This window comes from Triturus cristatus, chromosome 3_2 (genome assembly GCF_964204655.1).
Source record: "Triturus cristatus chromosome 3_2, aTriCri1.1, whole genome shotgun sequence".
Taxonomy (NCBI): Eukaryota; Metazoa; Chordata; class Amphibia; order Caudata; family Salamandridae; genus Triturus; species Triturus cristatus.
The window spans coordinates 1,029,683,810-1,029,699,755 of NC_140584.1; the positions used below are offsets into that span (position 1 = coordinate 1,029,683,810).

The following is a 15,946-nucleotide window of genomic DNA, read 5'->3' on the forward strand; positions in this document are numbered from 1 at the left end:
GCTCTTGCGAGGGAGGGGTCGCATTCTCTGCGGCTGAGGGGAAAGAGAATTATCTAACAATGGTGAAAAGTTCTTTGATTTGGTTGGAGCTAGCTGCGATGCGACAGGTGGGGGCTTCTTTTTTACTGGATCTAGGGTGGCGGTAGTAGTTGTTCAAGGTAGTTTTGTAGGCATCGCGGTCGGTGTTGAATACTACTTCTAAGGTGCCCAAAATTTTCCACATTTGATGACAATGCATACGATGAGGGTCCTTCTCTCATAGAGAAATCACTACTTTGGGCTACCTATGAGATAACCCTGAGGGACATACTGGTCTGCCTATTTTTATACACTTACAAGACAGCCAACTGACTCCATAATGCATTACCAGAAATCACCTCCATTATTACATTGAAATGTTTCTCCAATTTAGAGCAGAATCAACTACTGCAGACAAAAAGTATAATATGACCTAGTATGTTTATGTTATACTGGCTACGCTGGCCAGGGGAATGTTTATCTGGATATATTGATGGACACTGAATCTGATACCTACTGGAATTAACTACACTTTTCCTTCCACACAGCACCTTCAACGTATTCCACGGGGTAGGTGTTGTTTACCGATTACCAGTCTCCTAAAGGATGAGGGCAAAATGGTTTAGGGTAGTATTAATAAAGCACTGTGTGCTACATTTGCTGTGATCACACAAGGGCTTTTATGGTAAATAATACTAGATGCATTATTATGGACTATTTGTTCCCTACTTATATGAGCATCATTACCGTGTTAACTTTCGCTAGGATACAGGGATTCAGACTGATAATGGATAAGGTGCTATTCCCCTTTCCTTCAGTAGCTTAAGGAAACCTAGGATAATATAAATATAGGTATGGCCTTATGGTTGTGATGAATGCCATAGGATACTGTAGTCACCATGACAGGGCCGAAACATGTCGACCATAGAAAGAGTGTGAGGACGGTATCATGATAAATACCTAGTTTACCCCACTCCTTGATATGATTTTAGTTTTGAATACAGTATGACACTGCAAATTTCACAATTAATGTTTTCTCTGAATATACCTATCCTAATAATTTTTTGGCAGACAATATGGAAGCCCTACATGTTATCCACCTTACTCTTAAACATATATCAAAAGACTTCTAGAGCTCATGATAAACCTGCCTAGCACTATGGAGGTGCTGGCAAAGGATCAACCGCTATGATGAAGCACGCCACCTAGTGTAGGTAAGGAATTGCATCCTTCATGAGGAGTAACTTCCTCTATCAACAATATGTCTATCATGACATCGATTACTGTCAAGTGTATCATTACAAATAACTGAAACAATCATATAAAAACTGTTTCTAGGAGCACCCGTTGTGACTCCTGGAAAGAAATAAAGCTTACCAGTCCTTTTTAGAACAAGCCTACCAGACAGCGTAAGTTGTCTGGCTGCAAAAGACATTGTAAGTTGTCTGGCTGCAAAAGACATTGTGGGCTTACCAGAAGCTTACACAGACTTACAGCCTGCCCACTGCTTATCACTGGTTGGCTTTGTCAGTTTTATTTGCTTGCTCTTATCCCAGTTTATCCATCTTGTGTTTACCCTCCTCTGGAGCATAACCTCTTTAATATCTCTCAGAATGTTTTTTTCTCTTTGGTTAAGCACTCTATGAAAGTGCATGTTTTTTCCAGCTCTCCTTCTCTCCTCTGTGTTTTCCATTCAAATACCCACCCAAGTGCTCTGTATTTCTGTCTCGTGTACTTGTCTTACCAGTCTCAGTGTTATTCTCGTCCATGTTTGCTTCTCTTCTGCTCCCTGTGTTGATGTCAGTTTCGTGCATTTTTTTGGTCTCTCATGTGCTTCTACCCCAGTGCTTGTGCTACAATGTTTTTCTTTCCAGGTGTGCTTTTCCCCATCCTCGTGTTGCTCTCTCCCTCATGCAATGCTTTTACCCTACTTGCTCTCCCACTAGCCTCATTCGCATCTCCGTAAACCTCCCACCTCCATGGTCCCTTTTAATCTATAAAAATAAAATAAACAAATAAATCCGATCCAGTTGGCATCCCCATCTTGGATCTGTAAATAAAAAAGTTAAAGCATATTGTACCTGCATCATTCCGCTGACACATTCATACATTCTGACACATGCATCAGCACCCCTGTGTGCACCAGCAGAATGACACGACCACCAGCAGCAGTCACATGATCTTGCCTTATTTCTTTTCTGACTATGCTGCACAGCATTGGGAAAAAGCCAGGCTCTGTAGAGCGAGATCTGTTGGCTTTGTCAATGCTTGTTGTGTTTATGCATGTAAGTAGGTAGGTGGTACTGAGCTAGACTCTCTAAAAATCTTCTAATTTTCTCTTTTGTCTCTGTATTATTCATGTAGGGACTAATTCCCGCCAAGTGGGTCTTATTCACTTGCAAGCCTAACTGAGTCAGGTGTTTGGAGAAAAACATGACCTCATTCATAAGCCCGTTAGAGTAAAGATGGTTGTGGCCAGCAGCAAATGGGAGACACCCAACAACATGTCTTTGTGTTGGGACTTAGAGACGGATTTCCTGGCAACTCCCAGGTTACATTGTGAAGAGAAACCTATGTGAGAGAATGGTTGAGAAGCATACTTAGTGACACTTCCTCCAGGACGTGGGAGTCTAGTGCTTTCAGGAGGGCATGTTACTTGATTTCAAGCTTAGGTATGGCGCAAACCCATCCATGTCAGTGAAGCTCTCATTCATATGCGGTGTATAATCACAAGCTCATTCCAAAAAAAACATCTTCTACCCTATTGCTAATCCCACACCTGCGTGGTGAGGTGTAGGGGGATGGAGATACTGGAATACGTTTAGACATGTAATGGATGGGCAGGACACCACATTCTCCTCTAACAACAGGGCTACCAATCCACAGGCTGCCATCCTGCTCTTCAATGCATCAGGGTACATAAGGGCACTTGCATTCTTAGAATATAAACACAGGCAGCAGGTAGCACAAAGACGCTGTGTGATTTTGTGAATGGATGCACCCTACTCACTGGAGGGCAGCGGCTTCAACTGCCTAGTTTTCATCACCTCCTCCTCCATCACCCTATGTGCCTCCACCAAATGTCACAGAATTTCTTGCCAGACGCCATCCTTATTCTGATAACATCAGTTTAAAAAACAAAAATACAGGTCCTGGTTCGCTCCTTTCTGTTTCAGCGGAGAGAGGTTCTCGCCGCACAATTCCACAAACATCTACATCACGAAAATGCCACCATATCTGGCTATCTCCAATAGATGACCTCCTCGAAGTGCCAGAGCGGAATGCTGGTCAAGCCTCTGCCTTCGGAACTATGGTACCAGAACAACACCTCTTTCTAATGCTCTGTACTAAACCCAATACTGGCCGGTGTGGTGACACAGTGGGTGCAAAAAGCAGCTACTGTTCTGTGCTACATCCACCGCCAAGCACCTTCTTCTTACTGGAGCTAGTTTCCGCCTCAGTTTCTGCATCCAGGTGCAGGATCGTCTGGTGGTCAAGGACAAAATGCTCCCCTGTGTTCTGGTTGGTCAACCAAGCCCTGGTAACGTCTCTTTTCCAGCTCTGGTGCAGGGTGCTCCAGGCAAGCACATGCCCTGAGGTCTGTTTAGGGGGCCACGTCCCCCTAAACTAGTGAGTGTTTAAGACCTTCACAAAAACATAAATCAATGTAGAATTGGACCGCAAAGCACTGAGTATATTTCTTACAGAAGCCAATCTCCAAGTAATGAGATCAGAAGGAAATTGAAGATCCAGGTTGGTAAAGCGCAAGCATCGTCCGAACGCTTACCGCTAATGTCAGAGAGAGAATAAATGAGGACTCTTGAAGCATGTTCCAGGGTCCAAATACAGGTGGATCGCATTGCACTCAGGCTTACGTTTTCAGAACCAGACCTGTGCTGTGACATTGTGTTCTGCTTCCTTACTTAGGAATTCCCAAACAGTATGTGTAGCAGGAAATGATGCACCAGTATGGTGCAGTGATTGAATCCTTGAGCAAAAAACCCTCAACATTCTCCTACAAAAGAAGTAGAAATGTTTCATAGCAGATGGAGACTCCAGGGACATAGAGTCATCTTTTCTTGCAGACACACTTAGGAAGAAGCCTCCCCGTGTTTACAAGGCATTCATTGCAACAATATTGCAGATCGCATTCATCTACTGAATTATTCTACAGGGGATTGTACTTTATACACCACCCCTAGAGTAACTCTGTGACTCAACTGAGGAGGCGACTAGACCAGTAAAGACAAACTGCAGAGCACCAGTAGAAGTGAGCTTCAATACTGCTTTGTTTTCCGTCACTACAAAGCAAGAAATGCGGGGGAAAAGGAAACCTATTCCTCACAAAGGACTCTAAGATGGACTCTCTTGTTTGTATTCGCACAAAGTTGTTAAAGATAATCATTAACTTTACTTAGTTTCCTCCTGCATACTTTGCTAGATTGGGGAGCAGCTTTAGAACAGGTTTACTCAAGTCTCAAGCTAGATTCACACCATCATCTGCATGTGTAAAGTGTTACCACCGCACACAAAATATTGGTTACGTCCCATCTTGAAGTCGATGAATATTCGCACTTGCAACACGGTAATGCAATGTTGTGTAAAGGGAACCTCACTTGTCTGCTCGCTTCCTAAATGTTTTTAAGTCGCTCTTTCAGTTATGGGTTCCTCTGCTCCCTCCAGGTAGCTCCGGAAGCTATGGGTTCCTCTGCTCTCTCCAGGTAGCTCCGGAAGCTATGGGTTCCTCTGCTCTCTCCAGGTAGCTCCGGAAGCTATGGGTTCCTCTGCTCCCTCCAGGTAGCTCCGGAAGCTATGGGTTCCACTGGTCCCTCCAGGTAGCTCCGGAAGCTATGGCTTCCTCTGCTCCCTCCAGGTAGCTCCGGAAGCTATGGCTTCCTCTGCTCCCTCCAGGTAGCTCCGGAAGCTATGGGTTCCTCTGCTCCCTCCAGGTAGCTCCGGAAGCTATGGGTTCCTCTGCTCCCTCCAGGTAGCTCCGGAAGCTATGGGTTCCTCTGCTCCCTCCAGGTAGCTCCGGAAGCTATGGGTTCCTCTGCTCCCTCCAGGTAGCTCCGGAAGCTATGGGTTCCTCTGCTCCCTCCAGGTAGCTCCGGAAGCTATGGGTTCCTCTGCTCCCTCCAGGTAGCTCCGGAAGCTATGGGTTCCACTGGTCCCTCTAGGTAGCTCCGGAAGCTATGGGTTCCACTGGTCCCTCCAGGTAGCTCCGGAAGCTATGGGTTCCACTGGTCCCTCCAGGTAGCTCCGGAAGCTATGGGTTCCTCTGCTCCCTCCAGGTAGCTCCGGAAGCTATGGGTTCCTCTGCTCCCTCCAGGTAGCTCCGGAAGCTATGGGTTCCTCTGGTCCCTCCAGGTAGCTCCGGAAGCTATGGGTTCCTCTGCTCCCTCCAGGTAGCTCCGGAAGCTATGGGTTCCTCTGCTCCCTCCAGGTAGCTCCGGAAGCTATGGGTTCCTCTGGTCCCTCCAGGTAGCTCCGGAAGCTATGGGTTCCTCTGCTCCCTCCAGGTAGCTCCGGAAGCTATGGGTTCCTCTGCTCCCTCCAGGTAGCTCCGGAGGCTATGGGTTCCTCTGGTCCCTCCAGGTAGCTCCGGAAGCTATGGGTTCCTCTGCTCCCTCCAGGTAGCTCCGGAAGCTATGGGTTCCTCTGCTCCCTCCAGGTAGCTCCGGAAGCGATGGGTTCCTCTGGTCCCTCCAGGTAGCTCCGGAAGCTATGGGTTCCTCTGCTCCCTCCAGGTAGCTCCGGAGGCTATGGGTTCCTCTGGTCCCTCCAGGTAGCTCCGGAAGCTATGGGTTCCTCTGCTCCCTCCAGGTAGCTCCGGAAGCTATGGGTTCCTCTGCTCCCTCCAGGTAGCTCCGGAAGCGATGGGTTCCTTTGGTCCCTCCAGGTAGCTCCGGAAGCTATGGGTTCCTCTGCTCCCTCCAGGTAGCTCCGGAGGCTATGGGTTCCTCTGGTCCATCCAGGTAGCTCCGGAAGCTATGGGTTCCTCTGCTCCCTCCAGGTAGCTCCGGAGGCTATGGGTTCCTTTGGTCCATCCAGGTAGCTCCGGAAGCTATGGGTTCCTCTGCTCCCTCCAGGTAGCTCCGGAAGCTATGGGTTCCTCTGCTTCCTCCAGGTAGCTCCGGAAGCGATGGGTTCCTCTGGTCCCTCCAGGTAGCTCCGGAAGCTATGGGTTCCACTGCTCCCTCCAGGTAGCGCCGGAAGCTATGGGTTCCACTGGTCCCTCCAATCCCCAAAGTAGCTCTGATCCCAGGTGACTCTGGGGAAAGTGCGTCAGGGGCCCTCAGGTCACCGGATCGACTCAGCTGCCTGGCATGTTATTTAACTAGTATGAGGGCACTGGGTGGGTATTATTGCACACCATATATTAGCCGGGAGACATTTATTCTTTTATATGCACTGCATAGCCCTGTCCCTCAGTAATTCACGGGTAAGAAGGCGAGAGGATCTCAGCCCTCCCACCAAGTAAGCTGCCCGGCATTTCATTTAGCCAGCAAGAGGGCACTGGGTGGGAACTTACAGCACTTTAGCACTTTAATTGCTCATGGCAAGTAGCACTTTACACTGAAGCACTTTAATTATGCATGTTAGGCAGATTACTAACCAGCTACCCTTGAAGCAGCGTGCCTCTATAATCACTAAGCACTAAACACAGTAATCTAAGCTACATTCCATCTAATGGGGGTTTCACCTCAGATGGTTAGAATGTTTTGCACTTTAGAAGCACTTCAAATCTGCTCTGCAAGTAGAGCACTAGCTCACTGCATCTGCAGTTGCATATTTCTCTGAAAAGGCTGCAGCAAGTTACGCCACTTACCTCCAAGAGGGAGCCCACTCGTACAACTGTTTCTGCAGTTGCACCGCTAGTTACGTTACTTACCTCGAATAGGAGACCCTCTTGTACAACCTATATGGCTTGTATATTTACATCTTTATTAACGCATTAACCTCAGCGTTTACCCATTGTAAAGTTTTAGTGTACGTTTAATCCAGTTTTGGTGTCGACTTTGGCCCTTTTTAGCAAACCCATATTCAGCAGCTGCACTTTTATGATTGTTTAGGGAAAAGCTTTTAAAGTAGTTAAGACTGCCATTTTTTTTAATTCTCTCTGCTAATGGTTAATATCATGATTTCTCAGTTTTTATATTTATCACATTGGTTTCAATAGCAATTGGATGATGATGGGATATTGTTAAGTTTTAAAGCGTGGCCACTTTTAATAGTGTTTTAGCAGTGGGTTTTTCCCGATTGTAATGATTTTTAAGAATTGTACAATTGCCAAATAAATCTAAATCAGACCATGTGTAGACTGCTCTAAAGATGTGACTTTTCTGATGGGCAAGTCCTAAAAAGGACAATATAATTGGAGAGATAACCTCTCCCGGCCCTCTTTTAGATCAGAATGGGGTAGAGGATTCCTAGTTGGTTTTTATAAAAAGTACCCTCATCACCAGAACCACTGGTGGCATGCTCCATCCTTCGGTCTTCACCCAATACCACCAATGTGTTTGGGTGGGCGCAGCGCTGTAGACCACCATATTTACAATGCTTACGTATCTCGCATAAATGTTTGTGTGAAAGGGCCCTACAATTTTAGGCAGGATTTGTCAAAACTCCATTCAAACCAGGATTCTGACCTGCCAGGCAGCGTTGAATCTAGCGGGCAATGCTTGTGTATATACATGTTTCAGCACTGGTTTTCATGCTCTAAGAATCAGTGAATTGAATTAGTGCGCGCCCTGGCGGATTCCTCGCCCAGTGTGGAAGAGGATGATGGGGAGAAAGAAGGGGCCGGAGTCTCAATAAACAAATTAGATCGGAAATGCAGGCGGCCTGAAAATGATATCATACTATTTGTTGCATACAAACCTGTAATGGGTAAAGAGGTCAGCTCATACGATTTCTACCCCCACGCTCCTTTTATCGCCTTCTTCACCCAACTGCTGTTTTCAGAGCGAGAGTCTAACTGACTTTTTTGTTTGCGGGTTGTCAGCCCCTGGGGTCCGTATGTTAAGTGCACCATGAAGTTAGGTGCACCGTGAAGTTAATGACTATAAAAAAGGTTCAGTGAGTGAGGTAGGCCAGAAGTTGGTGTTATAGCTATGGACTCCTAAATATTCTACCTATCAAAAATGACAAGAAGATCTACAAAGCATACTATACTATGTGGTAGTGGTTCACCGCCCCAGCTCCCCTCTGGCACCCTCCTTCCTACACATCTGTACGTACTGGGCCGCAGGGCAGGCAGTGAGCAGTGTTGGCTCAGCCAGGACATGGATGTCTGCCTCAGGTCGTCGATGCTGGCAGTGGAGACCATCCCGTTGAACGATTCAAACAGCGGCCGAATGATGATGCTGAACTAAGGGAGGTGAAGCAGTTAAGGAAAAAAACGAAGTGCACAGATCATATACAGTAATCTCATTAGCCTGCGCGCTAAATCCTCAGATTTACGATGCATCCCTAAGTTTAACAGGCAGCTCTCTGCATCTGGGTTCAGATCTGAGATTTTCTCTATTCCAGGAGGAGAAAGGAGTAAGACCAGGCAATAGTGCATAATTAAATTTTTGGTAGACAGAGTATTCTCCGTCCGCCAGGCCAAGAGTACTCCACCCGCCAAATTTAGAAATGACAGCCAAACTGGCAGTGGTTTCAAAAGAATTGGCAGGTACCGCCGTCACAGTGGTTGCTGTCAATGCACTTTTAAGTTTGATGCACGGCTCCGTCAACATAACGAAGTCATCTGCAAACTTCTTTTTTTTTATTTAAAAAAAGAAAAAATACCCAAACTGAATTTTCTTAGAGAAAAGAAAAAAATGCTCCCCTCGCCATGTGAGTTCACTCCCTTTGCAGGAGGAGCACTGAGCATTTTTCATTGCCCTTACAATTAGAGCCTTTTGGCAGTGACGGGTAGTGAAAAGTGACCTGTATGGGAGACATCCATTACCACGCGGGCATTGCATCGCAATGCCTTTACATCGCGGTCATTACAACGCAAGCCGTTACAACGACTTGCGCTGGATGGCGCTCTAACCTAAGGAATAGTATGATTTACTATTCCAACACCTTCCCTACTGTACGTAGACTGGAGTTGGAATAGTAAATCATACTGTTCCTAAGTCCAGCGCCCTCCAGCGCACGTCGTTGTAATGACTTGCGTTGTAACGAACGCAATGTAAAATGCTAGTTGTAAATGTATGCATTGTAACGTCATACATTCGACCTGTATATCCACCCATCTAAATTAGGTAGGCGGACATAGAGGTCAATCTTCGATGGCCCTTACTCCATCGGGCCACTGGAGGGCTGCAACTATGGCCCAGACAACGTAGCCTCCACTGTGGTTACACCAAGGGTCCGACAGCCTTTAAATCAGGCGGGCGACCATCATCTTGGCACTAAGGATACTCTGTCGCCATTGCAATGGAGTATCCTTACCGCCAAGATATGAATCAAGCTCTACATTTCTTTCACTTAAGAGAAGTAAACCAGATGTACATAGATCATTTTCTGCAGTCGGTGATGTACAGTGTCACCGAGCTGGGCTGCAGGTGGACCAGCACTCGATTTTGGGGCCTGGATTTTTTTTATCATCAAACTTTGACCCTGAGGAAACGAAACAAAGGCAGAAAAAGGAACAAGCATTTGCAATGCAATAGGTCTCGCATTTACGAGAGTTTGAGCTATTGGCATTGTAAATGACAATGCCTTTTATTTATGTGTTGTTTTTTAAACAGATAAATAAAAGGCATTGTCATTTACAATGCCAATAGCAAATGCTAATGTTTGTTAAATTATGAATTTTTTTGTTAAAAAATATCCCATCCGTAGCATAAGCAATACAAGACATTCCATGAAGCAAGGAAAGGGTGCAGTACCTAGTGTGGCTAATAGACATAACTTGGTTTTGGTGGGGCTAAGCAATAAAAACATTGTTAAACATTGAGGATTATAGGTTTCATACATAGGACGTGCAAAAGTCATGCAGTAGGGTTGACATTTGTTTTGCTCAAAACACAAACAAGGCGAGGCTAAACTGCTTGGAGGCAGGTTTGTAAGCAGGCTTGACGGTCTTTTCTGTTTGTGAAAGAGACATTCCTTTTAGACAAAGATGGTAGATTTCTCTGTTGAACTATTCCTGACTCTGTGTGCCGATCCATGCAAATGAAAAAAATCCCTTGTTTTACACCCTTATCAGGTGTTTCTAAATGGTTATGTGCGTGTATATGTTTTATAAGACAAAGTCAGTGAGATAACAGGAGGTTATTGCCCCGCCCCCACAAACACATGCTGGCCGGAGACAAAAGGCAGCTGGAGTATGTGTGACCCTCTACACGTCCGAGTCCTGCTACAGAAGCAGCTACGAGCACCTTTGAAAGCAGATACTTTGGTGTTTGTTAAAGCGTGTAGACTTTGTTTATCTTTTTTTGAGAGCTCAAAGAGCAACCCTGACACACACCTTACCAATCGCGGAGAGGTCTGGGTGGGCGAAATATGCATTTTACAATAACTAGGGTTAAGGGGCTTTAATTTACGTACTGAAAGATCTGCGGCAGGTAGTAGTCAACATAAATAAACACCAGTCAACATAAACACCTGGAAACAACTGAATTGTAGTCCCATGCCTACTTTGTACAAACGTGCAGGTAGGAGCAGAAAAAGAAACGCCGGGATGCATTTGTGAACTTCAGAGTTCTGTAAGAAGTGCTGCGACGGCGACAGGTGGAAGGTGAGTACGCCACAAACTGACCCGAACGTCCGCCACAGTTCTGGCCGGGGAGTGCAGGGCGGTACGAAGCTGAGGTGGGAATGGGAGGAGCTTGTGTTTTTTTACACAGTTCTGGGCCGGGAAGCGGAGGGCGGTCTGAAGATGAGGTGGGAGAAGCTTGTGCTGAGTGTTTGGTTACAGTTCTGGGCGGGGCTAGTGGAGGGCGGGGGGAAGCTTGTGCTGAGTGTGCTGGAGTTCCGAGGATGGGCGGTGCTGGCAGACTACCATTTAGGAGGAAGGCAATTTTGTATTTGCACTTCGGGGAGGGTGGAGTTTTTACGTTTTGATAGTAACAAAAATAGCGCCAGCAATCTTAAAGCAGGAAATGTTGCACCAAAAGCAGATATGCTTAGTCAAGCCGCCAGGCGTTGTTTTTCAATGTAATAGTTTTGGTACAATGGTGGCACCCGCCGGATGTTTAAAGCTATACCATGGTGCAGCCATTGTGTAGAAAAGAAAAAAAAATACACATAAAAGAAAGGCATGGGACAGCGTTCCGCGACATAAATAATAAAACAAAGGCGCGGCCACCATTATACTTTCCCAGGCTAGCACGCTGCCTACATAAAACAAGAAGAAGCGCGCACTGAAGCTGACGGAGTGGGAGGGGGAGTGGGGGCGGGCACGCAGGCTGCCAAATGGTGCGATGAATCACGGCTAAAGTGAAAGCAAACAAGTGGTTGCAGGACTCCAAATGGTGCGCGCGCCCGGACGGGTCACATGCACTGTAGTTGGAGGCCTGCAAAGCCACTGTTTGCACTTCCAAAACGCGCTTACTATAAGTCTCGCCAGAGCAGCGCTAAAGCGCTGGTCAGGCGAGACCTAAAAAGGACTAAGGGGAAAGATAGATAAACAGTGACAAAAGGTAGAAAGCAGGATGTGAAAGTAATCTGCATGAGTGAGAGACAAATGTGGGAAGTGTCTGTTGATGGAAGAAAGAGGCATGAGGTGCAATCAACACTAGGCAGCCTTGATATTCAGTAACTCCAGCATGAGGAGCTACTAAGAAACACTTTGAGCTCCTGCACTTATTGATCATTATTATTATTTTTTTTTAATTAAGCACTGATTGGCGGTAGCGAGAAGGGATAGAAAGGAATAAATGACACAAAGTATATATTGACTAACATTGTTGAAAAAGCTTTTGTAAGGAGTTTTGTCGTGAGTAAGTGAAACTACTACAAAGTGCCATTGATGCAATGCTTACATAAAACTCCACGTGCCATGCCATGCCTACAAGCGCTATGTGCTGGAGAGATGGGGCTACACATATCGCACTTTAAAGTTTAGTGCAGGGAGGCTGATGATCTGGACTGAAAACAAAAAGGGGGGTGCTGGGAGTTAGTAGTTTATAGCTGAGTACAAAGTGAGAAGCACAGGTGGGCAACATTTTAATTTTGCTTGCAAAACTTTGGGGAGAATCTAACAAACTATTACAAATCCTACTTGTAACAAGACCTTGCAAGCAAGTAGTGATAAAAGTGGGAGTTCCTTAAGAGTGCACCAGCAAAATCTATTTTGTGCTTTCATTTGTTCTCACAGTAATGTTTACAATCTACACTAAGTTCGCGCAGTTAAGAAAAATAATTCACAAATTCTTCAAGATTTACACGCCAATTCCGAAGGCAGCTTAACGCCAGGCGCAGAGGATGTTGCCAAATGTGAGTGTGAGTTATATCTGTGTGTATGACATAAAGTAACATCCCTTCTGCAATTCCTTAAGAATAAACATATAGCGTAAGATATTAGCCGATGCTCTTGGTGCATGTCTGATTTTAATAATGTCTCAAATTGGCCACACTGATTTTGATAGAGCAATTTTTAGCCAGTTTTATAAATCAGATAGATAAAACAGATAGCTGAATTTTCCAGGTCGAGTCAGAAGGAAGCAAGAGTAAGGAATGAAAAGATGGGAGAAAGAAAGATGACGCGTACAGAAGTCTGGGAAGGAAACACTCTGGGGCTTCTTTAAAGAGGGATTGATCATGTCAAGACAGACAGACAGGAAATGGTCATGCAAGGTGGCAGCTTTAGGTCCGCCCAGGCCAGAGTTTCTGAAATTAAAGTCCACCTTACCCTCTAAAAGACTAGCTTTAGAGAGAAGGCACACAGTCTTCAAAGGATACCAGCCAGAACTTCCAGTTCTGCAATGTCCGTGACTGGACATACTCATCAAACATCTGGCGCATCTGGTCGAATCGCTGGCGAGTGATGGGGACCCCGGTATCAGGAAGCTGCTGCTGACAGCGGCTGGAGGGAACAAAACAAAGGCTGACGGTGACCCATGCCATCATCTTACATCTTCTTTAACTCCTGTCTGGCCTCCATCCCATCAACTAACACATCATCCCTCGCTTGCTGCCCCGCCTCATCTTTAAACCTCATGTGTCTCAACTACACTCACCAAGGTCTCCAGTTCTCTTCCTCAAAGTATGCTAGCCATCTTTCCCAAGCTCTGTAGCCCCCTCCAGCAGCACTTCTCACCACCCCCGCCCGCCCTCTTACTTGATGGTAGCGTTGAGGCTGTCGATCTCCTCTCGCAGCCGCTGCACCTCTTCCTGCACGTACGACCGTTCCTGCTGCAGTTTACAGATGTAGCCTGCGGTCTTCTGCAGGGTGGTAGCCTTGCTGACCTGGAGGGTAAGTGCAGAGAAAAGTAAAGTGGGCCAAGGCCCCTCTAGAGCTTCTGTTACGCACACTTGTGTTTATGGCGCTTCACATGCACTCACAGGGACTCGGGCTATGTACAATGGGAATATCTCACCTGCCCCATGCCCCGCCCAGTCATTCTTAAGGCTCCCAAGTAAACACCCCAGGTGTGCTCAACATCCTCACTGAGCTTTCTGGGCACTGGGTTTTTAAATGTATAGTATGCATTCCTAAAGAGTGAATGGGCTTGCACAAGGTTTGTGCTGGGGGCACAGCTAGGCCCGGGCAGCCCCAAAATAGTGGCCCACATTCGCAGATTGCAACCTTTCGCAATACACTGCTGGTTACGTTTATGGAGCGAAGTGTTGCCAAACATCTCTGGCAATGAAAGTATTCTAAGGCCAATGCGGCCAGTAGTTAAATTGAAAATTTACATTCCAATGGAAAAATATACGCTGGAAGCTCAAAATTATGATAAATACTAGAAAGTAATGTTTAATAGCTTTTTTTGCTATATGTTTGCTGTGGATGTTCTGAATAATGTCCGCTGGGAAAAAGGAAATTGCACAGGCATAGACTGCCCTTTACACTCACCCGGGGATTTTAGATAGTTCTTTTTTTACAGTACTTAAGAGAGGCCCTCCAATGCTCAGAGGCTGATGAAAGGTGTATCTGTATTGTTTGTTTTATGCTAACATCACGTAAACATTACAAGAAAGGGAATGATGCTAGTGTGTAAATGCAAAAACAAATAAACAAAATCGTGTCACTTTCCTCAAATACAAGCAGCTTCATATTGCATGAAATTGGCCCAGATGCATTGGAGTGCTTTCCATGAGCCCCAGACAACATGGCAGACGGCTCAAATCACCTGTTTGGCTCGTGTAGATTAAGCGACTTGCCCAGCATCACAGGATGTTGAGCTGAAGCTGGGGTTCAAACCCAGTTTCCCAGTTACCAAAGTTAGCTAAGACTACAATCGCTCTCTGTTGACAGCAGTAATTGATTTATGCCAGGCAAAGGAGATCAGCAGAGACTAATTTATCTATGCCTGTTCCATGCAGGAGAGGGGGACAAAAATAACAGAACTGAAGAGCCCCCTGGCAGGCCCTCACCAACGCCCCACTACCCGCTCTAGTCCATTCCCCTGCCCCAATCCTCTGCAAAGCAAGTGCTAATGGCTTCTTATCAGCAGCTGCTGTCACACCTAGGGGAAGTCCAAGGGCAGACACAACTCATGCTGTGACAGCCGGAGCAGCCTATTGTCATTCTGCCTCTTTGACAATGCGTCAGCCTGACCTTAATGTGCATCAGGTCAGGCTCATTATATGAATGCAATGGCTTTAATTACAGCCTGCGACATTGTGCACTTGCAGTGGAGTCTGAGGCCACCAAAAATCTGGCTCACCGACGGGCCTCAACCACAGTCCCATCGGCTGTTGGCGATAGCCCACATTACCACTCCGAGGCTGACTTGCATGTTGTTAGAAATGGGCTTCTCCAGTGGGAAGGCTGCTACCCTGTCCAATTAGGGACCCTTCTTCCTAATAAGAATAAGGGGGGTACACTACTGAAAAAAACCCTGCTCCCCCCCTCAGTAGCTTGGCACGAGCAGTCAGGCTTATCTCAGAGGCAGTGTGTGAAGCATTTGCACATAACCAACAGTAATACAGTGAAAACACTACAGTTTTATGAAAATAACCAATATTTATCTGGGTAAACCAAGACCAAACGATAAAGATCCACCATACAATGATCAAAATATGCACTTTGCGAAAATAACCTTAACAGGCAGTTCCTTGAAGTTGGTAGCTCTGTCCAGTGCTACCGCGGTGCTGAAGACAACCAAATCCAACAGTTTCAGTCGACCGCGTCGGTGTGGACTGACATCGGTGTCTGAAGACTTGCAAACAGTACCTTTTGTTGCGGCCGATCGCGGCAGTGTGGGCCAGTGGTGGCGGTCGTCAAGACTGTGGTGTGAATAAGAGTGGCGAGGCGTGCGGTGCCCTCAGGTCACAGTACAGGCTGGGGCTCGCTGCCGGTCGTCCTGTGGCTTCAGTGAGACCAGGGCTGGCGTGTGAAGCGGGGCAGTGGTCGTCGAACTGCTGATGATCACAGTGTAAGCGGCGACGGCTGTCAAAGATCGGCGGTTGATGGAGCTGGCATCGGTGAGTCGTGGCTGTGGTGTGGGACGGGGGGTGCTCTGTGTAGCTTATGAGCAGTGCCCCCAGACCACAGTGGCAATATCAGCTGGCAGAGGCGGCATCAGTGATACCAGGGCAGCGGAGTTAAGCGAGGCTGTGCGCAGTGCATTGCCCACAGGTCGCGGTGCAAGCAGCTACTCGGTGGCATCGGCGGCCGTCATTGAGACTAGAGTTGTGGTACGAAGTGCGGCAGTGCCACGGAACCACTGGAGGTCTTGGTGACGGCATCGGGTTGTGGTTTCCCTCTGTGGCAACTGAGACACGCGGTTCCAGAGGCAGTACCCAGAGGAAGGTAAAG

At 46.7% G+C, this 15,946-nt stretch overlaps 1 protein-coding gene across 1 annotated transcript in view; it reads right to left on the reverse strand.

Annotated features, from left to right (window-relative positions):
* Window positions 1-15,946, reverse strand: part of MLXIPL (MLX interacting protein like) — a 735,879-nt gene that overhangs the window by 34,638 nt on the left and 685,295 nt on the right. The window contains exons 14-16 of the mRNA XM_085649671.1: window positions 13,301-13,428; window positions 12,922-13,045; window positions 8,260-8,389 (exon numbers count right to left, since the gene is read on the reverse strand). Of these exons, the coding sequence (XP_085505797.1) occupies window positions 8,260-8,389; window positions 12,922-13,045; window positions 13,301-13,428 (382 nt within the window). The remainder of the gene's footprint in view (window positions 1-8,259; window positions 8,390-12,921; window positions 13,046-13,300; window positions 13,429-15,946) is intronic.